The following is a 26166-nucleotide window of genomic DNA, read 5'->3' on the forward strand; positions in this document are numbered from 1 at the left end:
ATTATTCAAACTTACAGTTACTTTCCAAAAAAAGTCTTTGTTTCTTCTTCCTTGAGAGTATCACTAGAAGCGATTTCAGTGCTTTTCTTTAAAGCTTTCGCTTTCTTCATTCCTCCTGCTTTATCAATCCTACATAACCAGGTACCCTTCTAACTCAAGCTTTTATCTTTATCATTTCCTATTTTCTAACTAGGTTTAGCAATAATACGGTTGACCTAGCGCGCAGAAGTGAAGGCTCATTTAGATCTTCGAGCCCAGTCATATGCGGTTGAGTACAACTGGGTGGATTCAAAAATAGTGTGTACTTCATCGTCTATGGGCATTAAGGCTATTATTAAGGCTATTATAGATGCGGTTAACAGTGTGGTCGACAATCCCTCAGAGTGGTTAGCTCTTCCAATGAGCCAAAAAAGACGATATGCACTTCATTTATTGATTGTCTGATCCCATTTTATGAATGCGTGTTTACAACAATATGATTGGAATTTCCTTTTTTCATACTTTGAGGTAGTTGTCCAGAAATATTTAAAAGATGCTCCTTCCCAACTTCATCTAGGGTCATGGGCATATATAAGGTATTTCAGCTATGTGTCGAGCACAAATCTTGGAAGTCTTCCTTAAGATTATTTTTTTCTTTTCTATCTGAGGTACACTTCTTAGGAAAATTTTTGTAATTAGGGACTTATTTACTTCAATCAAGTCAAACCTTGGTTCGACCCCTTTACTCTAGACTGAGGCCACTTCCTCAGATGTTTCTTGTTGGTAAATCCCCTCGCACCTACAGCTCATGCTACCATCTGTCGATTCTCCTCACTTCTGTCTGATTTTGCATCTGAAGTATTTGTCTAAGATACGTTTTAACCGGGATTCTCACTCCTATTGTATCAAGTTGGGCTCTCTTTCTCTAGACAAGTGACAATGAATGAGGAAATGCAATTTTAGTTTGATGGATTGGTTGTGAGGAAAGGTCCGACCCCGGTGAGGTGGCCCATTCTGAAGTGAGAAAAAGATGAATTATACTTACACTATTTTGATTGCAGTTAGCCAGGAGGAGAGAAGGAAGATTTTTGGTGAGAGCAGAGTATTCGTGCTTTTTCTTAACATGTGTGATTGTGTTTTGTAGATAGCATGGAGAAGATAAGCAAGTTGAAGTTGTTCCACACTTTAGGCCCCTTCGCGATCACTGTCCTCGACACCTGCTCCTGCACAAGAAAACCAACACGAGAAAAGTTAACATTGCAATTGTTATCCACCAATTGACCAACCGAAAATAAGTTGGAAGCAAGTCCGGGTGATACAAGCACGTCACAAAAGTTAGAGTTTATGTCACCAACATCAGTGATAGAGAGTTTATTATCATCAGCAATTTGAATTTTCTGATTACCATTATAGGAATATAAATTTTGCAAGTATTCAGAGAAACCCGTCATGTGATTGGATGCACTAGAATCAAGAATCCATGGTTGAGAATCATTAGAAGACTTACTATGAATTTCAAAGGCTGAATAGCAGAAAGTACCATTTGTTGAATCATTCCAGGTCGCAGAGCACCACCATTAGATTCGCCAGTACTAAGAGGACCAGCTACTGAGTAGGTAGTGGCATGGAATGCTTGGGCTGGACGTTGTGCTAGTCGGGGAGGATGCGTGGGACAGTCAGAGATGATATGACCTTGTTGTTTGCAATAGTTGCAAAACTTCTTACTGCAACTGCGAGCAATATGTCCAAATTGTTTGCAAGAAAAACATTGAACTTGTCGCATATCACGACCTTTTTCTCTACTCTGAGCAGCATATGCCACCGTCATAGGCTCAGAGGTGACGGCATCATGAGACATGGTATCTTGAGTAAGAAGACGCTGCTCCTCTCTAAGGAGTTCTCCAACACAAGTATCCAAGGAAGGAAGAGAATTCCTATTCAGCAAAGCTCCTCTAACAACCTCAAATTCTGGACGAAGTTTCATGAGAAATTGATCACGCCCACTTGTGTTGTAGACCTCTTGGACAGCCGCAAGAGAAGTCTTGGGAACATCAGCATGTATAATAGAAGAGTGTTCTGTCCACAGATTCAAAAAACCATAATAGTATTCTTGAACAGACAAGGTACCTTGTTTGTAATTAGCTATCTCTAACTCCAACTGAAAACGCTTAGCCGCATTGTTCTGATTGTAAATACACTTCAAATAATTCTACATTTCTTAAGCGGAAAAGGAGCGCAAATTATTAATAATTTGAGGATCAATACTACTGAGAATCCAAGTGATAACTATAGCATCTTTATATTCACACTCTTCTAAAGCAGCTTTTTCTGTCGGTGCCTTAGATACCTTGTCCAAGTGACTCCATAATTTCTTTCCTTTGACATGCATTCTGAACTGAAATTCCTAAGTCGGATAATTCTTTCTGGTAAACCAAACACAAATATGGTCTCTGTCTATTTCGGATGCCATAGAAACAATATTGATTGCTAGTGACCAAAAGAAACTGATGCACTTAACCAAAAGACTCACTTGCACTTAACCAATTTTTTTTTCAACGTGAAATTAAAAAAAAAAACACAGAAGAATATCCAAACACAGAATAACATCCTTGCCTGATCAACGTGAAACACATAAAAACCAAACACAATTGCCTTTTTAATCAACGTGAAAACAACCAAACAAACACAGAAGAAAATACTTGCCGACACCGATACGAGAACACGACCAAGCCGAACACGATTTGCGAACTTGGAGGAACAACGAAATTGCAGCTTGTGAGCACTACAAAGAACGGATCCGAGAAACGATTGTAAGCACCAGAAATCACAATCGCAAGCCGGGAAGTGATTACCAAGAATCGAGATCTGCCGAGATGATTTCAAGAGCGACCCAGTGGGGTGTTGCCGAATAAAGCCAAGACTAACCTAAAACTCACAGGTTTGATCAAAAACCTACTGATACCATGTCAATAATTCTTGGCTTGATACCTTTCTCGTTGTTATCTACAATATAAGAAAGATGAATGGTCTGGAAATTCCAATTTTGCCCTGCTATCTCACAAATGCAGCACGTGGATAGCTTTATCAAGCTTCCCTTCAATTTTCTTATGCCATATCCTCCACGTCTTCTAACTTTTGTTCCTCTTTTTTAATTTTGAAATTTAAATTTTGAATCTTGCTTCTTTAGCTTTTAGGGTTTCTAAGTTTTCTTCTTTCTATATCTACTTTGTGTACTGTCCTTTCTCTTCTTCCAATCAAACATTTCCAAATTAATTTTCTCTTTTCTCTTTTACGAACTTTTTCTCGAAATATCTCCTGATTCTTCGTTCTTTCTCTTTTACTCGTGTTTGTTCATTTTTGTTATTGAGTTTCGAACTGCTTCAATTTTGATTTAGTATTGGTTGTTTCAGGTTTGGTGATGTTGGCTCACACGGAAGGGGGAAGATTCGTCGGTGGTGGTGAGATTTATGGGTTTGGTTGACATCAGTGTTTATCTTTCTCGCAAACTTGTGGCGGTCTTTTTCTTCCTCGCAAACTTAATCATCTTCGTTACAAGGTTTGTGATGTCAGATATGTACTTTTGTTTTCATTTTGTGTTTATATTAATTGGTATTTTATTTGTGCAGATTTTAGGGTTCCTTCCTCTTTCACGTTTGACCCACCAGGTGTTCGATAAAATTCTGTATTGAACGTGGAGAAACTACTTTGACACAAAATGGTTTATGTGTGACTTTCTCATTTAGGTTTTGTTATTAACCTATTCTCTTTTATTTGATCTGTTTAGGTTTTGAAATTTGGGAACAAACAACAACTATATATGCATGGTGATCATGTGATTTTTAATGTTGAAGAAAGTTGGCAAATGGCTAAGTTTTATAGCAACAAGGTACTCTTGATGCTTTTTTATTTTCTTGGGCAACTTTCATGATAGTTCTTGCTTTAGTTTAAACCAGATTTTCTTAAAATTCATAATAAGTTAATAACCATGAGGTTGGATTGAATCAGAATATTTTTTATGTTTGAATATTTGATTTCCCCCCTTTTCTCTGGGCAGGGAAATACGCCTGGTCTTTTCAATTTGGGAAATATCCGTTATATGAATTCAACATTGCAATGCCTCTATTCTGGTCCAGTTTTCAAGTGTGGGATACCGGGATCGGTGTTTGTCTCTCTTTTCTCATGCTTTTTATTTTCAACAGGATCCTTACAAAAGCATATTAAGGGGTGAGAACTCTAATGCCGATAATTTCTTCTGATTTTCAAGAAATTCTAAATTGAATGAAATTTGTTTATCGATATTGTTTTATGATTTCACCGTTTTTGTTGATTTGATGTTTTGAAAATATTGATGTTGGCTTTGAATGGTTTGTTATTCCAGCGTGTGTGGAGCAACCGTAACATGGTAAACACCGGCGTGGATTGATGAAGAAGCACAACAGATTTCTTATCGACAAAAGCATTTAGCGAATACTGTGCCTCTGGATTATTGGCCTTGACCAGAGTGGGAAGCCGAAGAGTCATCCATATATCAGCCGGTTTTATGATTTTCTTCTCTGTATTTGGTATGATAGACTAGAATCTCCGCACTATTTCATGATTTTACAATCTGTGCAACTTGATGCTTTTATTATCTTTACTTAATTACTTAATAATATCTCATGCTACATAATTTCACTTTGAATCGGGAAAATTTGGGGTCGTTTTTGCTTCTATACCTTTGCCAATCATAGCAGCTTTATATTGTATATTTTTCGGTTACGTCTGTAAGCTATCTCGAATGAATTGTTTATGTCGTTAAAATTTACAGTTATATGATTGTAAGCATATAAAACTTGACATTTAATAAGGATTTATATAACTTGGGAATGGTTTTTGCTGTGAAAGATATTTTAGAGCAGGCACCATTAAATAAGGTAACAGTTAAACTTTGTGCTGCACATCATTACCCAAAATGCAGGTGAAGTAAGCTCAAGAGATAACATTTTTGAAGTTGTAAATATGCTTAAAACGTCGACTCCTCTTTATAAGGAAACAATTATGTGATGTCTTGGTTATAGTCTGAAAACAACTCTCGGTAGCATGGTTTCTCACTTGGTTCTTTGACTATTGGATTAGCGCGACATCGACAAATCTGCGGACATGGAAAATAATAGCGTTCTCTCCAAGGACATGGAACCGCGGTGTCGACGAATCCGTCATCCAAGAAATCCCAACGTTCCAGTTCACAAAAGGGGCAGGCGGAGATGATTATCGAAGTGTCAAAGGTTGTGTGGTTTGTTTGAATTCTTTTCAAGAACAAAAGGAGCAGGTCTCATTTTAAATTCTTCATCTCACACTCTCCTATGCTGCTATTGTTTTGGATATACGAGTTGATTTGGTCGTTAATCACTGAATTCTATGTTGTTCTTATGTCGTTACAGCCAATTAATGAAGTCCAACACGACACACTGCCCTTGCAGCCCAAATCTGAGGTCCATCGAAAATCTCTATCACTATAGGTCTTTAATCTTTCTTTGCAATACTAACAAATATATTTCTATTTCTTAACTGACTTATTTCATTTAAACTCACCTATTATATGATTCAAAGCAGAATCCGGGTACAAGTTCTGGCATAAATGCATCTGATGAAATTCTTAAAGCTACCCCTCCTGTTTCATTTTTGCAGTATGCTTTATTTCCCAACCCTTCTGAAATTAAGGAAAAAAACTGGTGTCATTGACATGTTGTCGAGTTTGGGATATGTAATTGTATTTGCTAATTTAGTACTTTATGGGACAGGTCTGGATTTTGAATTGTTATAGCTGAGTTTCTGTGATGATTTGGTTTTAATGGTAGAATTTGTTAGTGAACTGTTTTGATAGTTGTAGAAAGGGAAGAGTCCCGCTTTGTGCCCAAATACCATTCAATAGCAAAAACTGTTATTCTCTCTGTATTTCCTCTATGCAATTATCTTAGCTCTACCATAATGTATCCTGGAAAAATCACATTGGTGTTGCCTATAGGCAAAGAACATTGAATACACGATGTGCCAAATACTGGTCGAAGATAAATTTTTATTGGGTGTTCAATGGCTTTTAAAACCTGTTGGAACTGTGGTCCAAAATTCCAATTCCATTGTTGAGAATTCAAAGTGTTTTTTGGCCACTAAAACTCTCTTTTCAAGGTTCAATCTATATATGCTTATAGTTTTTTTTATGACACATGACAGGTAATCACAAGGTTTCCACCATTTGATGAAGGATCTCGCTTGAACTATCATCATCTCGAAGATTACTTGGCACTTCTTGGAAAGGTTTTCATCTTAACACCTGTTAACTTGGAGTTGAGTTGTTGATTGAGAACTAACTGGTGATTATCGTATCAGGTACTGAATGCTGGTGATGATGCATTTGGGTTAGAGAAACTAGAAGAAGATTCCGATGAACTAGCTCTTAAGAATGCCCTTCGTTCTTAATATGGAGAACAGGTACATTATTCTCTTTATTTGCTTGATACAATAAAGCGTGCCTTGAGAACGACGACCTCTGATATGTCTTGAGCTGTTGGTTTTTATTTGAGTTCTTAATAAGAACTTGATCATTTAACTAGATACAAACTATACTTCTTTGATGGTGATTGCTTTCTTCCCTATGCAGTAATGGACAGACATATGGTTTCATGCCCAGGACTATGTGCGTGTAATAGGTGATGCTGGTGCCAACTTATATCCCAGCAGCAATGCTGAAGTAGACTAAAATGAACCTGAAGGTGCATATAATTCTCTTTGTTCAAAGTTGATTAAGGACAACAACGAGTTCGAAGTTTCCGCAAAGGAAACTTGGGAAATAAGACTTGGTGAATGCTTTGGAACGATTGCAGAAAAGAAATGTGTCAGCATTGGGTACTCCATTGATAAATTAAGCAATAAGGATTTGTGATGTTATTCTCAATTGTATTGAGTGGTAATATATCATTTTTTATTGTTGAAATTTGTTCACGTTAGTATGTACTATGTCTTATGGGAGAACAAGTTCTTCAATGCATGAATTTGTTAAAGTATGGATTATGCAGGTTCCAAATGTAAAATGGGACGATGTTGGTTGGCTTGAAGATGTCAAAACTTCAATCCTAGATACAGTGGTTATGTATACATGGTCTACATTTCATAAATGTCACATGTCATAAGCTGATTGAGTTGAATTGCATTTTAGTCTATATTTAGATAGAAGAATGCAAATAAAATAAGAAAGAAAGTGCTTTTGGAGAGTCCAAATTGAAATATGAATGAACTTCACTCTTAAAGATCAACATGATAGCTTGCAAGACTAATTTCTTCTAAAAATAAAATGAATTTCTTCTTTCTGTTATATTATCAATGATTCAAATAAAGACCCCATTAAGATAAACTTAGATGGTAGTGTTCAAGGTTCCATAAAGAATAAATGTTTAATAAGTCACAACTACTTTTTTATAATGTATGAATTTAAAAATAAATATATGTATCAGTTAAGTTTATTTGAAAATTAAAATATAAATTAAAAGCTTTATTCATACAACTATATATACATTATTAACTCATCTCTAATTACATATTTTATACTGCAAAATTCATTGATATATTACTAGCATCTTATTTATTTAACACTCATTGAGTTTAAACGATTTTAAAGAAATTATAATTTTATTGAAGAAACTTTTAAAGAAACTATTCTCCTGTAAAACCAGCTATCAAATAGGGGACTATAGCATATCAAGTTAATTCTTTTTTTTTCTCATTAAAGAAACTATTATATATATATATATATATATATATATATATATATATATATATATATATATATATATATATATATATATATATATAACTTTTAACGTGCTTATGAAGTTACTGATCAAAATGTTTAACACTAATGTAAACAGACAGTTACCGATACAAATATTGAATATTAACGGGAACATGAAATTACTGATCAAAATATTTTTTCATTAATTATACATTCAATTAATTTTTTTTTCAATAACCATAAAAAATGATAACATTACAATGTACCACACAGTACCCGTGCCAACGCACGGTTAATCAGGGCAAAATAAGTGTGAACGCACGTGTAGACACCAGTACCGTGTGAATACACGGGTAACCAAACCAAAATTTGTTAGAGCGCACGGGTAACACACCCGTAACGTGTGAAAGCACGGGTAATCATACCAAAATCCATGCGAGCGCACGGGTAACATACCAGTAACGTGTGAACGCACAAATAACGCACATGTAAGTAACATCCCACTTTCATGGAATTTATTTTTAATTTGTTTAAAGAAGTGTTCGTGAAATATTTGAACCAATGTTTTAAAAACCAAACCGGAGAAAGAACCGTTAAAACATGTGGGTCATGGTTCAATCGGTTCAACCGGTTCAACCGTGATTGAACCGTATATTAAATTTAAACTAAAAAAATTAATAAATATATTATATTATTAAATATCCTAATAAAATTGATTTATATCATAATTTGTAAAATAAAATTCTCAAATAAATACGATACTAATAAACAAGCTTACAAAATAAGAAGAATGCAATGTATGACCTAATAACAAATCATAAAATTAGTTAAGGATCAATATGTATATATTTGTCCTAATTGTTTAACTCAAAGCCATAAGTTATTCATCAGTATAATTTTTTACATCTCTTTACATACCAACATCGGTTATCCTGTGTCCACATACATTACATTATTTCTTCTCTTTCTATTACATTTACAATTGTCTTGTGTCCTTCAATTTTATTCTTTATTTTCCATCTATACAATTTTAAATGTTTGCTATAATTATTTTTTTAGATTTAAACAAAGAAATAAAATGAAGTAAAACATAAAAAATTATCTTTGATTTTTTGAACCGTCTGGTTCATCAAAACCGGTCCCGATTTTACTGTTATTTTGCGCTTGAAGCAATTTTATCCTAATTTTATAGACCTAACCATTTATTGGTCCAAACCGAACCGGATTAGACAACGGTTCAAGGTTGAACCGGTTCAACCGGCTGGGTCAATTCGGGTTTTAAAACATTGATTTGAACTTTTTATTTAATTGTTATATCATACATTCAATTGCCTATTACTCTTATTCATGTTTAATAAGTAGAATCTAAACAATATTTGAAACATTATTTTCTTATTAATATTATACCATATTCTATAAATAAAATATATTCTTAAATTTTTTTTATCAATTTAATATTTTTGTTTAAACGTTAAAACTTCTATATTTCAATTTGATATAAAAAACTTTTTATTATTTTTCTGAAATGAATGAATGCGCGTCCCATACCAGAACCCGTGCACACGCACGGGTTAGTTACTAGTTTATTGTATAAATAGAGTTTACAGGGCTATCCAAGTAATTACACTAAATAGTTACACTTAATGAAAACAAATCAATTTCTGAAACCCTTATTCAAAAAACAAACTTATTCTTATTCACAAAGAACTCAGTCCAATTACACGTGCATAAGTGAATCCCACAAATAAATAATAACATTTTTAGTAAACATATTACAAACAGTAAACGAAGCAATATTTCATTAAATATTAAATCAGCCCATGCTACATACTGGGCACTGGCACATAATAACCTTCAAATGTAGTCAGTCACCTAAGAGTTTCTATTTCATAATACAATACAATTATAAATATAAAATAAATGGTGAATGCCCATGAATATATCATTACCTCATTACCTAATTATAGAGTGAAATAATGCAACTCTATCAACTTATCTACGCATGTAGGTAGCATTGTACCACCAGCAATTTCTTATGAGCAACATGAGAATCAAGCAAATTTTGATGACAAATATTACTGTTAAAAGAAATATAATAAAGAGCATCGTGAAGCAATGAACATCACTTGTTGAAAAAATGTTCCGGGTGTATATACAACCTGTTATTCTCCAGCTGCTCCTGGTTTGTAGAATTTAGCTTCGTATTCACAGCCCGCCGTTGGATTTAATATTAGTGATTGGTTCTCATCTTTGTCCTTGTCAGAGTGAGTCAATGAGACCAAGATTCTATCATTCTCTGGAGGGCCAGTTGCTTCATTTTTAGAACTCCAAGTCTCCAACACTGAATACATTAGGCATGTCGCTTTCTCGATCATAAAATCTGGTTCGCCGCCTTAATCCTTAGAGAGCAAAAGAACTATTTTGAGAAGATCGGACGCAAAATTGAACGACATTCATAGAAGACAGAAAGATAAAGCCAGATAGAAGACTTTACTGATAGGCCGCTGCAGTGATTGGCGACTACTTCCCTTTTTTTACATAGAGATAGTGAGCAGCAGGTTCAAGCGTTTCAATGGCGGTTTCATCCGCTAACTCCGACAAAGAAGATGAAGACAAGTATAGATTGGTAACTTCTCTTGCTTTGGGCCTCCTTGGATGAGCGATTGTAAGGTAACACATAGTGGCTTTGTTGGGCTTAACACCAAACCTATTTGGATGCGTTGCGATTCGGATTGCCTTAGTGCCTGAGTTTCAAGTTTTGTTCTTTTCTCAGTGTGTGATACCAATAGACAAGTGTATGAAGTGATTTGAAGGAGTACAGTACAATGTGGGAAGTGTATTGGTGGTTGAGAAAGTGTATTGGTTCAATCAAGGACAATTGTGTCATGGTGTATGGCTGCTGCAGAATTCATTTATAGATGGAGACCAAAGAGAATGTATGCCACGAAGTAGCTGGAATGGAATAGAATTAATGCTTTGTGTAACGCCCGGAAATTTGACTATTCGCTTAATCTAGACGTTCAGAGTGTTTAGTGAAGTTTTTGTATTTTGAGACAATTTAGTCGGTTTTAGTTCGGGATAGCGGATTGATATTTAATTAAGAGTTTTGATATTTTCAGTATTAGAAATATCATTGGAATAATATTTGAAGTTTTGGAAATTTTCTGAGTAATTAAGATTAGACCGGAAATATTCGATTTAGTCGAATTTGGATTGTTGGTGTTATTTAATGGCATATTTGAAATTATTAAATTGAAGTCGGAAAATAATATTAAGAATAATATTATTTATAAGTTGGAATTATTACATTGATGGAATATTATTAATGGAATATTATTAAAAGTGATATATTGTTATTTTGAGTTATTATTCTTATTGGGCCTAAATTAGTTGTGAAAAAGAAGTGAAAGACTAAGCCCAATTAGAATGATAAAATTAGGGTTTTAGAGATGAGAATGAGTAGTTGTCATTTTTGAAGAAAACAAGAATAGAAGAGAAAGAGGCAAGACTATGGAGAAGAAGAAGAAGCTTGGAGATTTTCATCAATGGTTCCAAATCGAAGATGCAAATAGAGACCCTTTGAGCTGCTTCCATTGATAAGGTAAGGGTGGGGTTCTCTTCCTATAATGGGGCTTATGAAACTTTGTATGAGAGTAATTGGGTGTGTAGATTTATTGCATTATCTTGTGTTAATAGTTGCTGGAAAAACTGAAATTTATACTATGAGTAATATGAAGTTAAGATGCTGCCTCCTTTGATTGTCGTTGTACATGTTGCTGTTCGATTGAAGGAATTAGGTAATAGTGATATTTGGTACTGTTACTGTTACTTGATTAAGATTTTGTGTGGAAATGAATAGAAAACGAGGGTAAAGGTACCAGTCCCTTGACGGCTAGCAATGAGGCCTTTGACTGACAGCAACCAAAGTCTATCAAGGGGGTGCCTAGCGGCACTCTTCCATGTTAGGCTGCTTCCATTTTTGTTGTTTTGCTAGTAAGTCATAAGAAGCAAAATTAACTGGGGATGGATGTCTTGCATTGTTCCCTTCATTATTTCGGTTTACTCTGTTTTTGTCTGGTATGGAATTGTTTCCTTTGCCTTGTCCCACTGTTTCATTATTCTATTTTGTTCTTGTAATATTCATGAATATGTGTTACATTGGTAAAGAAATTATATAAATAACTCAGTAGTAATTTATATAATTAGAAACGAGGAGGGATCAAATTACACCCTAAGAGTTACATCACGAGTTACACTCGTTCAATAACTACATTTCGAATTAATATTTTTTAAATTCAACCGTTGGATTGAAACATAATATCATATAGATCATACCTATAAAGTTTGAGTTTATTCTATAATGATTTGTTATACGATCAAGATATCCAAAGATTAACGTCAAAATGAGCTTTCATATAACGTTAATTTTGATGTAATTCAATGACATAGTAAATCATTATAGATTAAGCTCAAACTTTATAGGTATGATCTATATGATATTATAGTTCAATCCAATGGTTGAATTTAAAAAATATTAATTCAAAATGTAGTTATTGAATGAGTGTAACTCGTGGTGTAACTCTTCGGGTGTAATTTGATCCCTCCTCATTAGAAACAATAGTAAGTGTATAACATTAGTGAATATAGAACTGATAATATAAAACAGTCCCGTTTGATCGAAATAACCGAATTAAGCGGTATAATTAGTTATCTAGAATTTGATGAAAATCCACGTGGTAGCTAAGTTTAATTAGTAGATTAACGTGGTGATGTTATTTTGTTGAAATTGTGATATTTTACGAATCGACCGTAATTGTGTTTGGTTTAAATATTCTTTATAAATAAATTATAATAATTTAATAGAATTGTCAATAGAGTTGTTAAAGTTGTCAATATAGTTGTTAGAGTCGACACTAAGTTGTCAGAGTTGTTTTGAATTATTAAGAGTCATATTTTTATTTGTTTTGAGTAATTCTGACATGTTTAGAGTTGTTAGTGTATAACGTCGGTGTTTGATTTTTTTTCATTGGAACCTTAACAATTCATATCTTTTGAACCGTAACTCCGTTTGAGTCTCCGTTCGAGGCGTTAGAAAGCTAGCGTGATACTCTTTTCAATAAAAATGGTTTTGAGCAAAAGAATGCTAGAAATTGGAAATGGAGTAGAAATTGAAGTAAATTAAATTAATATAGTGTGATTATTAATTGGTTGATTAAATTAATAGTTAAATTAATTGCAATGAGTTTAATTGATTGGGATATACTTGAAGTTGGATCAATTATTCGGTTTATCGGTAAATTATAGTATTTTGAGAATTTGTCCGTAATTGTGTTTTTGGCTTGAATATTTATGTTGAGAATAATATAATGTTATACCAATGACGTTGTTTTGATAATGTGTATATTCATATATATGTGGTAAATGTGAATTGACATGAGATAGTATGGATACTAGAGTTAATTGGATTTTGTGAATCGTAATTGATTAATTGGCCTCTTATATGTTAATGATGTGTGTGTGTGTTGCGAATGTTGTGTACGATTGATGGATAATTCATAGAGTTGAATTATTGTGATATGCGGAAAGTTAAGATGGTAGAGATGATCTTAATTGCATATATTTGTGACATTGTACATACATTCATATCATAGTGTGCCTTGAAACACAGGTGGATTTGCTTTGAAACACAAGCGGGCTTGAATTCTAGAGTGAATTCGGAAAGCGGTAAACTATATGTTTACATTTGATGGCTTTGATCTTGTCCGGATCTGAAGCGTGGCTAGATTCTATATGAATCGGAAGCGGTGGAACTTTGGGTCCACATTGGGTACCACATGCATAGAGTCACATGTCTTGCATTGAGTCACATTGAGGTTAAGTGATGTTTGAATATATGCATTTATGTGATTGTCATGTGTACATGAGATGTGATAATTGAAATTGGTGATGTTTTGATATATAATTGGTTAAACGGGTGAATATGTGATTATGATGGATTGTGTATATATTTGGGATAATAGTATTGAATCTTTTGAGTATTATACTATTGAATTTTGTGCATACTTGAATATGTGAAATTTTTTAGATGATACTATTTACATGATTATGACTTGTTGTGTAGTGAAAAGTATGTGAGACTAATGAACTGTAGAAGTATGATGTGTATAGTAGCTATTGATACTTGTGATGTGATGATTTTATATGTCTGAATCCTAGCATGCAATTTATCATACGCCCACTTATATGATTTGATATCTCACCCTTTTCTCTTGTTTCGCTGTTGCCTTTATATTGGTAACGTGCAGGTATTCAAGTATGAAGGTTTAGTTGCCGTTACTCGAGTCGGTTGTCGCTCTGATACGTAGCACTCTGGGGGGAAACGATTTATATTATTTATGATGTTGCTATTTAATTGTTTCATTTTGGTTGGATAAAATGATAAGTTAACTGAAGATATTTTGTTGAATATATTCTTAAGTGATTCCGCTGTGTTTTAATAAAAGAAGTTATTTTGTTTTTAAAAGTATTATATGTTGAGTATTTGTTTAGTTGGTTAAAAGAAAGTGCTATGTATCCGCTTTATGCGACGAGGTGGTTTGTTTTGTTTTGATTATGTGACGCCTCATTTGTTTATTGAGAAATTTTGAAAACTCTGATTTTTATATATAATTGCCGGGTAGAAATGGGGTGTTACACTTTGATTCTAGTTTTAAAAGAATGCTTCCAATAGTAATTTTCTTCCTGGTATACGACTCTGCAAACTGTTACTTAAGCAGAGAAAAGAACATACATATTTGATAAATTTTATCAAAAAAATCTATCTTGTTTTTCCTAGTTTTATTCATTGAAAAATAAACACTTGAATAGATACTTTGATGAACATTGAGTGTGATCCAGATTTTACTTTTTTGTCACAAAAAAAAACTGTTAATACTTTTAAGTTGTGATAAATTTATGCAGATGTGTTAAGTTTACGCATAATAAGGTGTTGAGAATTAAATCTAACTTTAGCATTATTTAAGATTTGAGATTTAATTTTTCTGTTTCTTATTATCTAAAGTCTTGTAGATTTATGTGCAGCTCATCAATTATTTTGGTCTTTTATCCATTTGATTCTCAGAGGAAGAGGTCCTGGTAATTTGAAGATCGACTTCGACTGAGAGGTAAGTAAAGTCTAGTCAAAGATTGATCTTACCAAGATTCAAATTCAGTCTCTCCAAAATGATTTATGATTTAGTGAAACTCATTAACCACTTGAGTTCACCACTATCTGTTCCAATAATTTCACCACTTCTAGTACAACATATCGTATAAAAGAACGAAGTCAGAATGGCAACAATAGACAAAACAAAAGTCTTAGTCCAAGACGGATGCAGTCCATATTCTTTCATAACCCATACATTAACAATAGTACGTTCCTCCATAGCCCATAGACAGAAATTCTCCAAATACCCACAAATCACAATCAGTAGGTTCTTGGTAAAAATCATGGTCAAAATCATCTGGAAGAGACATGTGTAAAAGTTCTCTTTCCACTAAATCAAAGGAAAAAATAACATAACCGAATATTTTTAATTCATGTCTCATACAAGAATGCAAATTTGACATATACTCATGTATCATTTGCAATAGTTATCATCATTCTCACACTATACAATCTGCTAACAGGAGCAAACACTTCTGAACAATCTACTCCATGCTCCTATTTCTGCAATCATGGAACTTCACACTTGCAACACAGGTTAAGCTAATTGTTTATTTTGTCAAATGACACCTAATTAGAAACAAGCCTTTAACGCTCTTTTAAAGTTTTGGTTTTTTGTTATTAGAATGGAAAATGGTTTAATATCAACTCATAAACACAATATAATATTCCCAACCTTTCATCATTATCTTGTCCCCGATAAAAACAGGTCAAGGTAAAATTAGACAAAGTCCGTATAGAATTTTAATTGGAAGCCAGAGAAATTTTCACTTCAAAAGAAGATATGCAACAAATCTAATCAAAATTCAGTAAACATCTTCTTTGCGTTATGTCTATTCCTAACAGTTTAATAATGAACACCTTTCACTGTAGCTTATCACCTTGCAAACTGCACTTTCTATTACTTAAACCCCTTTATTTGAAAACTCCAATTTGTAATTGTAACACTATTTAGGTTCATGAGTTTGTTTAGTTTTAATGTTTCCTATAATCTAAAGTACTAAAATTCACGTAATTGATCATATATAGATCATTAGTTTGAAATTAAATTTCTTTCCCGGATTGAAACACAGAAAGGACAAGCACCCAAATTATTAGAGTCCACTGAAAGTAGAGAACAATCAAAACCTTATAATTTTGATATTGATCAACATGGATAAACTGATCAGAATAATTTTCAAACAGTGGAGGAAAAAACATTAGAATAAAATCCAGCTACATACATGACTAATAGTTAATCACACAAACAATGATGTCAATGTTATCAATAAGCATGTTACAAATGGTTAACCAATAAACATTTCATCACATATTACATTAGCTCATATAGTACACTTACTCGTGTTACAAATGCATTCAAACACGTATGATTCAGAACGTCATTCTTCTAGTTTGCGTCCGTCATCTTCTAAAGCTTTCTCAATTCACCATGAATGCGAAGATTCTACATACATAGCCACTTGGGGAAACCTGCATTGTTACAGTAAGAGCTATGCTCTAGTTCAATATAAATATCAAGAAAGCCTTATTCTTGTTTGTGTCATCTTCCTAAGCTTGCTGGTTGTCACCATCACCACCAGGGAGTGAAAGCAAAGAATCTATATACATAGTCAATTCGCATCTAAGATAGTAATTAGGATAAGAATGTTGCTCCAGAGAGTGTCCACTTTTATCGTACTTCACCAGTCCATCTTCACCATCTGTCCCAATAATATCATCACTTTTTGTACAACACAAAGGAAAAACAAGAGCCATAGTCCAAGAGGAGTTCACTTTGCATTCTTTCATCACCCATATTTGAACTGTATGATTATAGTAATACTTAGTATATACACTGAGAAATTCTCCATAAACCCATAAACCACACTCCAAACGACTACCGTCAGAATCAGTCGGCAAAAGCATATATGAAAGTTTCCTTTCCATTAAATCAAATGTAACAACAACATCAGTTTGTAAATCATAACGATAAGCCACCCAATGAATAGCTCCCTTATAGAGCAAACCACCTTTGGGCTCATCCTCCTGGAATCCATGAGGGAAGTAAGGACCCTCAACTTCTTTCCATGTATTAGATTTGAATGAGAAGTACTCCAAGCGTAACGGAGGATCTCCTGAATCAATACGAGACAATGAAACAACCAAATAATCATTGGTTGAATCGTCGTACCCAAAACCATAGAAATATTCAGCATCTAAATTGGAACCAAAAGGAGATAAAGGAATTTGTTTATGAAGTCCAGTGGATGGATTCCATAGATGAAACCTCTACATGATCCTCTAATTTCAAAACCTGTAAAATCCTCTGGAAAGATAGAATCAAGGTTGAGTGAAAAAGAAGCATTGTCATCCTCAAGCGATGCTTCAAAATCGAGGGATAGAGATTCATGAGTTGAATATGATATTAATAGAATTCTACGAGTGTGTGTTGCAGAGTTAAGTTGAAAATGTGAATTAGCAAAGTGAGGATCATGAGAAATAAGAGAAAACCACAACTTACAAACAGACTTGAAACATTTCATCTACCAATGTTGTTTGCAGGAGCCTTATGTTAGGTTAGAGATGAAAGATGAAAGAGGAATTGGGCTCCAACCCAACAGTCCACTTATATTTTACTAATACTGCCCAAAGAAACATTTCATCACAAAACTAACATTCTCTTCTTGGTGGTAACTTAAAGCATACAAACCTATTTTTTAAATTTTTATTGAACTTCAGGAAATTCTTATAAAAATCTTATAAAATTTCTAAAATACTTGTGTCTAAAAGTTATCTTCGGACGCATTTATTATCATCAATTGTTCATTTGATCTTACTCAATAAAAGTTAAAATGTACCCGAAAAATAACTTCAGAGCAATGTTCGAAAGTTATCTTTCGGACGCACTCATTATCATATATCGCTCATTTGGTATCACATAGTAAAAGTTATAGAAGTTCATCCAAATGGATAACTTTTGGATGCACCCATAACAATATGTTGTGTAGTTGGCATTACTAAATAAAAGTGAAAGGAGTGTAGCATGAATATAAATGAAAAGTATATTTTACACGCGTTAATGCAAATAAAAGTGCAGACATATGGGTGCATGAGAAATTATGTATGTGTAGAGCACGAACTTTAATTGTTGTTATATATATATATATATATATATATATATATATATATATATATATATATATATATATATATATATATATATATATATATTTTATACGGTTATATTAATTTTATACCACAATTACTACATGTTTTAGAAAATTTTAATATTACATACAAATACATATCAAATGAATAAGAAAAGTGGAACTTGTAAGCGTGTGGATGAATGAATATTAGGGTGTGATCTAGAATCACACTTATATAGGGATGGCAATAAGATTTGTCACCAGTTGCTCCAGCATGAGACACAGGGAGTTGTTGGATGAATATCAATGGTTGAGATGGTGATGAGGTCATGCTTTTGTGCGATGCCTCCAAGCGGATGCCCACTTGTTAACCAATCGAGTGGATGTCTATAGATGTATTGGGACTTTAGACCGAGAAGGTCTTATCGATTCTTTGGCCATCGCAAAAAAAATTTCCCATAGGTCCTTACTATAAGCCATGAAGCAAGGAATTTTTATGTAAAATCCTCTAGACCGATCCTTGTGTGAGCCTTGTTGAAGTAGTATAATTTGTTGGAAGAATGCTCTAGGGAGAGGAAGGACTCCATTGAAAAGATAACAGGGAGTTTATGGCATTAGAAACACACACATTTAATGTCCATCGTGTCATGGAAACTTCACCCAGGAGAGAGCTAACACATGTCTCCACACGCCTATGGCAGTGAGTCAGTGCACCAAGATTACTTGAGTTTAATTATGAGATCGTGGTTTCATCCTGAGCGATGATCGTGGCTCTTAGAGCTCCTTTGACTCTCAGTCGTAAATCTAGGCGCTGCTTAGCACTATGAATCTTCTTCCTTGTATTTTTTTCTAGGATTGTATTGCTCTTTTTTCAAGTTTGAAATGTTAATCCATATTCCAACTTGAGGGAGGGTGTTAGAGTTAGATGTTATATTTGTTATAAGTAGTAATTAGTTAATTAGTTTTGTTACAAGTTAGCTAAGATTTGTTACTTGATCATGATCACTATATAAAGTGTATCATTTATTCATTGTAATAATCATCTTATCATTGAATCAATACAAAACAATTCAATCACCTCTAATTTTATTTTTTCTCTTTCTTTGGCTCTACAATGCTTCTAAACAATACCTTCTTCAATAAAACTCCAATACCCTTTGAAGGCAACAAGTTCTCCATGAGTTCTTCCCAATGATCATAGTCAAACTTCGAAATGGATGGCGGTTTAAAGTTAAAACTCATGTCCATCCCAAGGAAACAAATTGATAGGACAAGAATGGAAGAATAAAGAATCTTGATGAGTACAAACAAGCTCAAAAGGTATGCAATAAAAAACAAAAAATAAAATTGCATTTTGTGATAAAAGAGAGCTCGAACCTGGGTCTAAATACCAGTTATGTATACACTTGGTATAATAAGCTCTCATGCAAAGCAACTTTGATGGCTTATAGTTAGCTTACTACACAAGTTGGTTAATTACTTCATAAAGTAAATAAGTAACTAACTAACTTCATTGATCCTAACATTAACAAATTAAGTTCTTGCAACAAAGCCACTAGCAAGGCATATTTAGAATGCTTGCATAGGTCCCTATCAAGTCAAATGCAAACACTCACTTCCTAATTAGAACAAGATGGATAAGCAGTTTTAAATCTCAACTTAACTGATGAAGTTTGAGCATTTGACAAAGCCACTCAACATGAACCACTGCCTGACAAAGCCAAACATGAGAATCACTCATCTAGGCAAACACCAGAATAAGGCACTCTCTAAATCAATTTGGCAAAAGGTTGATATGTGCAATATGAAAAAAAAAGAGGTGTGATCCATCAGTGACAGATCAATCAATTAGTGAAATCAAAAAGAGGTCATTAATATCAAATTGACTGAGAGTCAATGTTCATTCTCTGTGCTAAAGCAGTGAAACTTATAAGAAATAACAAAACCACAGGATGTGTAGAAATAATTTCCCCCAATAACTAAGACAAATAGAAATAGTTTATCCATAACAATTTCTCCAATTGCATCACTCTGAAGACGTGAATTTTCAACATGACAATCTTTCTATAAGCAAACATGTTGGTGAATTTCCAAAATATATTTGGAATTTTACAATAACTATACTGTTGACATGTAAAATACTGACACATTGTATTTGTTGGTTCAATGGCTGTGATTGTCAATATATTCACTTTATTCAATGAATAAAGTTTCAGGACTTTAAGTTGTAATTGTTGTTCTATTTAGGATTATGGGGTGATTTAATTTTGTTGTATTTTCTGATCTAAAGTCTTATAAATCCATATGTAGCTCATTAATTTAAATTTAGTGAACTCTTTGGCAATTTAAGGTTCACTTCTCCATGATGACTAAACTGTCACCATTAAGCTTGTCTTATAGATGGAGACCACAGAGAATTAAAGTTATAGGAATGAAAATTAAGTGAGCTCCTTATCCTCCCAACCAACTTTCTAAAATTATCTCTGCCTTATTGTTGCATTTTCTTCATTGGAAAAGGTTTTAGATGACTGCTTGCATATGTATTTCCCTTTATTGAACAATGAGAGAATAAGCCCTTTATACTATATTTCTTCATTCAATCTATCATCAAACTACTTGGTTGACTAGTTTTTATTGTGCAAGTCTTCATATAATCTTTTCTTCTAGTTTTAATAGATTGCTTTTTCTAGTAACTTTTTGTACTAACATAAGACTCTTCAAGGAATAACAATAAATCACCAAACAAAACTGTAAACATTTTCAATAAACCTGTTACATTAGCTCATGTGGCATACTGGGCCATACTAACCTACAAATACAGCCAGCCAAGAGGTCATAATACAACATACTTATAAATATAAGAAAAAGATGAAGGCGAATTTTTCACTACCTCTGTCTTTGTGTTATCTTTTTAAGCTTGCCCATTGTCATAGGGGAATGAAAGCAGAGACTCTATATACATGCCCACTTGGGATCCACTTGGATCGTTACAATAGGAACGATGCTCTACCATTGCCCTTTGTCATCATATTCCACCAATCCAGTACCACCATTTGTTCCGATAATATCACCCCATTTTGTATAGCAGCATATCGGAGAAAAGTACTGAGTGAGAACGTCATCAAGAGGAAGTACAAGAGTCTTAATCCAAGACGAATGCACGTTGTATTCTTTCCTAACCCATATTTCAATGGTATCCTCTCCTATAGCCCATAGACTAAGAAATTCTCCAAATACCCACAAATCACTATAGGTGTAGGATCATGATCAAAATCATCTGGCAACAACATCTCTAAGAGTTTCCTTTCCATTAAATCAAAAGAAACAAGAACATTTATCGATAAATCACTACGATTAGCCAACCAATGAACAACCTTGATTTCTATCCATGTATTACTCTCAATGAGAAAAAATTTTGATGTGATGAAATTACATCTGCATTTGAATCACGGGACATTGAAACCACCAAGTGGTTATCCATTAAATGGTCATACGCAAAACCATATAGAAAACAGAAACATTAGAAATCTAAATCAATAGGGTACAAAGGTATTTGTTTGTGAAATCCAGTGGATGGATTACGTAGATACACGTTTGAAAAACAGTCCCTTTGCATGAACTTTTAATTTCAATAAAAATAAAAGAACGAGGATGCATAAAATTAAGATTGAGTGAAGTAGAAGCAGAATCGTCGTTCAAGGATGCTTCAAAATCTATAGATCTAGCTTCATGAGTTGAAGTTTCTATTAATAGAATTCTACCAATGTGGGTTACAAAGTTAAGTTGAAAATAGGAATTTGCAAAGTGGGGATCATGAGATATAAGAGAAAACCATGACTTACAAACACACTTGGAAGGTCTTGTAAAATTTCCATAAATTATATGATGAAAGCAAAGAACACTTTTGCACAGCATATGTAATAGGATTACCGATAGGTAACTTCAAGTGGAATATATGTGTTATCCCCTCCGACATGTAATTGTGATTTTGATTTTGATCTTTCTCAATATGCATAAACTCTCGTCATATATTTAATTATATTAAACAATTTCTAGCAGCCACTACAATATAAATTAGAACTCAAATCATTTTCATTAGCTCTTTTGGAAGCCTTCGCTAGTTTATTAGGACTCAGTTCAGCCAAGTCAAATTTTTTCCATCAGGGTCTAATACAAGAATGTAGATAGCTATAAAAATTCAAACAGTATACAATCTGCTAAACTCATTGGAATAATTTATCTTATAAGACAATTTCAAGCAATAATCAAAACATATATTAGAATAAAATCCAGCTACATACATAAATAACAGTGAATCACACAAACAAAACTGTCAATTTGTTACCATTCAAACATATGATTCAGAAGAACCTCATCTACTTAAACACTTCACTGCAAAGACTATACATACATAGCCATTGTAACATTATGAGTTATGATCTAGTTCATTATAAATATCAAGAAAATAGTGAAGGGGGATATTTCATAACCTCATTCTTCTTGTTTCTGTCATCTACTGAAGCTTGCTTGTTATCACCATCACCAGGGAGTGAAAGCAGAGAATCTATATACATAGTCATTTTGCATATAAGATCGTATTTAGGATAAGAATGTAGCTCGAGAAATTGTCCATTTTTATCATACTTCACCAATCTATCGCGTTCACCTGCCCCAATTATATCACCACTTTTTGTACAGCACAATGGAGAAAAGGCCACATTTGGGCAAACGCTGAGATCAATAGTAAGAACAAGAGTCCAAGAGGAGTTCACTTTGTATTCTTTCATGACCCATATTTCAACTTCATCATCAGTATCATTCTCAGTATATACGCTGAGATATTCTCCATATACCCACAAACCACCACATTGCAAAGGATGTGGCAAAGGCATATATGAAAGTTTCTTTTCCAATAAATCAAATGCAACAATAACATCAGTTTGTAAATCATAACGATAAGCCAACCAATGAATAGCTCCCTTGTATAGACACCCACCTGTGGGCTCAATCTCGGAGCTATAAGGGAAGTGAGGACCCTTAACTTCTTTCCATGTATTAGCTTTCAATGAGAAGTACTCCAAGTGTAATGTAGGATCATCTGAATAATGATAGGACATTAAAACAACCAAGTAATCTTCGGTTGAATGGTCGTACCCAAAACCATAGAAATATTCATTGTCTAAATTGGAATCAACATTGGAACCAAAAGGAGATAAAGGTATTTGTTTGTGAACTCCAGTGGTTGGATTCCATATATAGATGTTTAATGAACTGCAGAAAAGTATGAAACCTCTGCATGATCCTCTAATTTCAAAACCTCTAAAATCCTCTGGAAAGATATAATCAAGGTTGTGTGAAACAGAAGCATTGTCATCGTCAAGCGATGCTTCAAAATCTATGGATAGAGATTGATGAGTTGAATATGATATTAATAGAATTCTACGAGTGTGTGTTGTAGAGTTAAGTTGAAAATGTGAATTTGCAAAGTGGGGATCATGAGAGATGAGAGAAAACCACAACTTACAAACAGACTTGAAACGTAAAAGAGACTTTACCGGCAACCTCAGTAAGATTTCGATAATCAATTCATGAGGAAGAAACATGATCGATCTTGTTAGAAAAATGTTGTTTGCAAGTTTTCTTCTCTGCTCGCTGTATTGTCCGTTTACTGAGTTGCAGACATACAGTGCCTCTAGGTTAGAGATACAGATTAAAGAGGAATTGGGCTCCAACGCCACAGCCCAGTTATATTGAAAATTATACTCTGTATCCCAACTTTTATCCCAATACCCCTACCAAAAAAAATTCGGACAAATTTACCCTTGTATAAATAGTGAAAATTACCAAATTTTTCACCTTTTTACTCATTTTCACGTTTGCCCAGTGGTTCTGAAGAGGGAAATTTTTTGACCAAAAACCGGATAACCCAGCCTCGTGAGTTCCGGTTCAGCATTCATTGAAAAAGTAAGTTTTTTTTTTAAAATTCTCAGTCGGATAACCCAGCTATGGGGTTTCTGGTTCTGTTTGTTTTCTTACGTATATAGCCGGATAACCCAATGATGGGGTTTCCGGTTCATTTTGTCTCAGCCGGATAACCCAACAAGGGGGTTTCCGGTTCTTCTAGACCTCAGCCGGATAACCCAGCCTTTGGGTATCCGGTTCCTATTTTTTTTTAGTTTTTTTTGTTTTTAATATCATATATTATTTTTAATAACATTTTATTTAATTGTTAACTATTTTATTTTTTATTTTTTAGTGGTTCGAAGAAGAGGAGGTGCGATCGACGGAATGCGTCAAAGAGGAAGACAACGTCGAGAGGCTGATGGCGAGGGACAGCAGGGAGCTGCTCCTGAGGTTGGTCCGCAGCATCCGGCATTTCCCGGAGGACCTACTGATACATCATTATTGGTTAGATATCAGAGACACGTTGCATGTCATTTATGGTTGGGCGAGGTACGTAAATATTTTCTTAAATGTTTTTTTAAATTACATGTATTTATATATTAACATATATTACAAATTATTTTCAGGAGAGACGACCAAAGCTGACCTTAAAGGTTGCTGCACATGGCAGCAAATTAATAGGATGGGTTCCGGCAATGCTCCCAAGGGAGATGGAAAATTGGTTAGTTGCATCTGGCCTTTCATCTTTGCAGCATACTAGTTTGTCGAGGGTAGATACGCATCTATTATCTGCTTTTGTTGAGAGATGGCATCCTGAAACATCGTCATTTCATATGCCGTTCGGCGAGATGACCATCACGCTAGACGATGTTTCTTGTCTTCTTCATGTACCGATTAGGGGCCAGCTGGTTGACCCCGATGTTGTTGTCACCGATTATGATGCTATCCATCTAGCTGTTGAGTTGTTTGGTGTTTCGCTGAGTGATGCAACTACAGAGGCTTCTGCTGTAAGGGGTCCTTACTATAAATTGGATTGGTTGAAGCAAGTTTTTGAGCAACAAAGAGCTGCGAATAACTTTACAGGCGCTATGAGAGCATACATGATGTTGCTATTAGGTTGTACCATTCTTGCCGACAAGACTTTTACTCTTGTCGAGGCAAAATATCTTCCACTTTTGAGAGATTTGGATACTTGTGGAAGCTATTGCTGGGGGGCAGCTGCACTGGTTACTCTGTACAGATACTTAGGGGATGCCTCATTTTATTCATGCAAGCAGCTTGGCGGTTATGCCTCTCTTCTTCAGGTTTAAAATTTTACTTATTATTTAATTATACTTAATATATAATATTTTAGTTTAATTTAGTTTATTATAATTTAGTTTAATTTATAATAGTAACTTTTACTTTTGTTTCAGTGTTGGATTCATGAGTACTTTCCAACTGTTGGAAAGAGAGGTACTTCTGGGTTATTTGGCATTGATAGTCCGATGGCTAGGGCGATGAAATGGGAATATAGGCAGGGGACGCAAAAAGTGGCTGACATCCGAGCTGTGTTAGATCAGTTGACTCCTCACGATATTGCCTGGCGCCCTTTTGAGGATCATCGGGTGCACAGTCCTTTTGATGATATCTGTTTGTATCGGGGTGGTTTGAAGTGGTTTGGTACTGTAGTTCTATATTTACCTGACAGATGCTTGCTTCAGTTTGGATACAGACAGTACATACCGACTGCTCCTCCTAATGTAGACACACTTGATGTGGATGTTGAGTGGGCTACATATAGGCAGAGTGTGTTGCAGGTGACCCGATCCCACGATGATCCCCCAGATGCGTTTGCCACCATACCATATGAGACAGACGATGATTATTTGGCGTGGTATTATACGGTGTCACATCCTATATTGAGAGCACCAAGAGGTGATCAGCCGATGGAGGTACCAGTGCCTGTCTATGACGAAGGACCGTCAGACCCGAGATTATCATATATATCTCATGAGCTTCATCATTACTTACAGCGTCATCAGGCTGTTCCTGAAGACGAACAGTTTCTGGAGATATTTAGAGCACTCAGACTTGCACAGGGCGGACCATTACCTATGGAAGGTCCAATTACTTATGACCATGAGTCTGATTGATGTCACATTTTATGTTTATATTTATGTATTAGTTTGAGACTTATGTATTGT

The 26166-nt window shown here is 34.3% G+C and overlaps 3 protein-coding genes, 1 long non-coding RNA gene and 1 pseudogene across 16 annotated transcripts; 2 read left to right on the forward strand and 3 right to left on the reverse strand.

Annotated features, from left to right (window-relative positions):
* The first annotated feature begins 2647 nt into the window (after window positions 1-2647).
* Window positions 2648-7160, forward strand: LOC131632324 (uncharacterized). 13 transcript variants are annotated; one of them, XR_009292980.1, is made up of 11 exons: window positions 3245-3535; window positions 3606-3644; window positions 3764-3865; window positions 4034-4203; window positions 4358-4541; window positions 5095-5287; window positions 5400-5477; window positions 5572-5645; window positions 6190-6273; window positions 6346-6447; window positions 6647-7160. It is a non-coding gene; the product is annotated as an uncharacterized LOC131632324 (long non-coding RNA). The 13 variants fall into 13 exon arrangements; XR_009292984.1 differs by having other exon boundaries at window positions 5400-5450; XR_009292964.1 differs by adding an exon at window positions 2648-2917 and having other exon boundaries at window positions 3390-3535; window positions 5400-6273.
* A 9336-nt stretch (window positions 7161-16496) lies between these two features.
* On the reverse strand, window positions 16497-17470 carry LOC131599353 (F-box/kelch-repeat protein At3g06240-like). The gene is made up of 2 exons (XM_058871767.1): window positions 17242-17470; window positions 16497-17143 (listed from the first exon to the last, which is right to left on the reverse strand). Exons 1-2 carry the CDS (start codon window positions 17468-17470, stop codon window positions 16497-16499), a joined length of 876 nt encoding a protein of 291 aa, XP_058727750.1.
* A 3322-nt stretch (window positions 17471-20792) lies between these two features.
* On the reverse strand, window positions 20793-21991 carry LOC131632374 (F-box/kelch-repeat protein At3g06240-like; annotated as a pseudogene).
* LOC131632364 (F-box/kelch-repeat protein At3g06240-like) lies at window positions 20793-23773 on the reverse strand. The gene has a single exon (XM_058903121.1). The coding sequence runs from the start codon at window positions 23677-23679 to the stop codon at window positions 22534-22536; it is 1146 nt and encodes a 381-aa protein (XP_058759104.1). The 5' UTR covers window positions 23680-23773; the 3' UTR covers window positions 20793-22533.
* A 308-nt stretch (window positions 23774-24081) lies between these two features.
* On the forward strand, window positions 24082-26115 carry LOC131599464 (protein MAIN-LIKE 1-like). Its single transcript, XM_058871831.1, has 5 exons — window positions 24082-24093; window positions 24164-24227; window positions 24333-24529; window positions 24607-25284; window positions 25396-26115. The coding sequence occupies exons 1-5, from the start codon at window positions 24082-24084 to the stop codon at window positions 26113-26115; spliced, it is 1671 nt and encodes a 556-aa protein (XP_058727814.1).
* The last annotated feature ends 51 nt before the right edge of the window (window positions 26116-26166 follow it).

The sequence above is a fragment of the Vicia villosa genome, linkage group LG1 (assembly GCF_029867415.1).
Source record: "Vicia villosa cultivar HV-30 ecotype Madison, WI linkage group LG1, Vvil1.0, whole genome shotgun sequence".
Taxonomy (NCBI): Eukaryota; Viridiplantae; Streptophyta; class Magnoliopsida; order Fabales; family Fabaceae; genus Vicia; species Vicia villosa.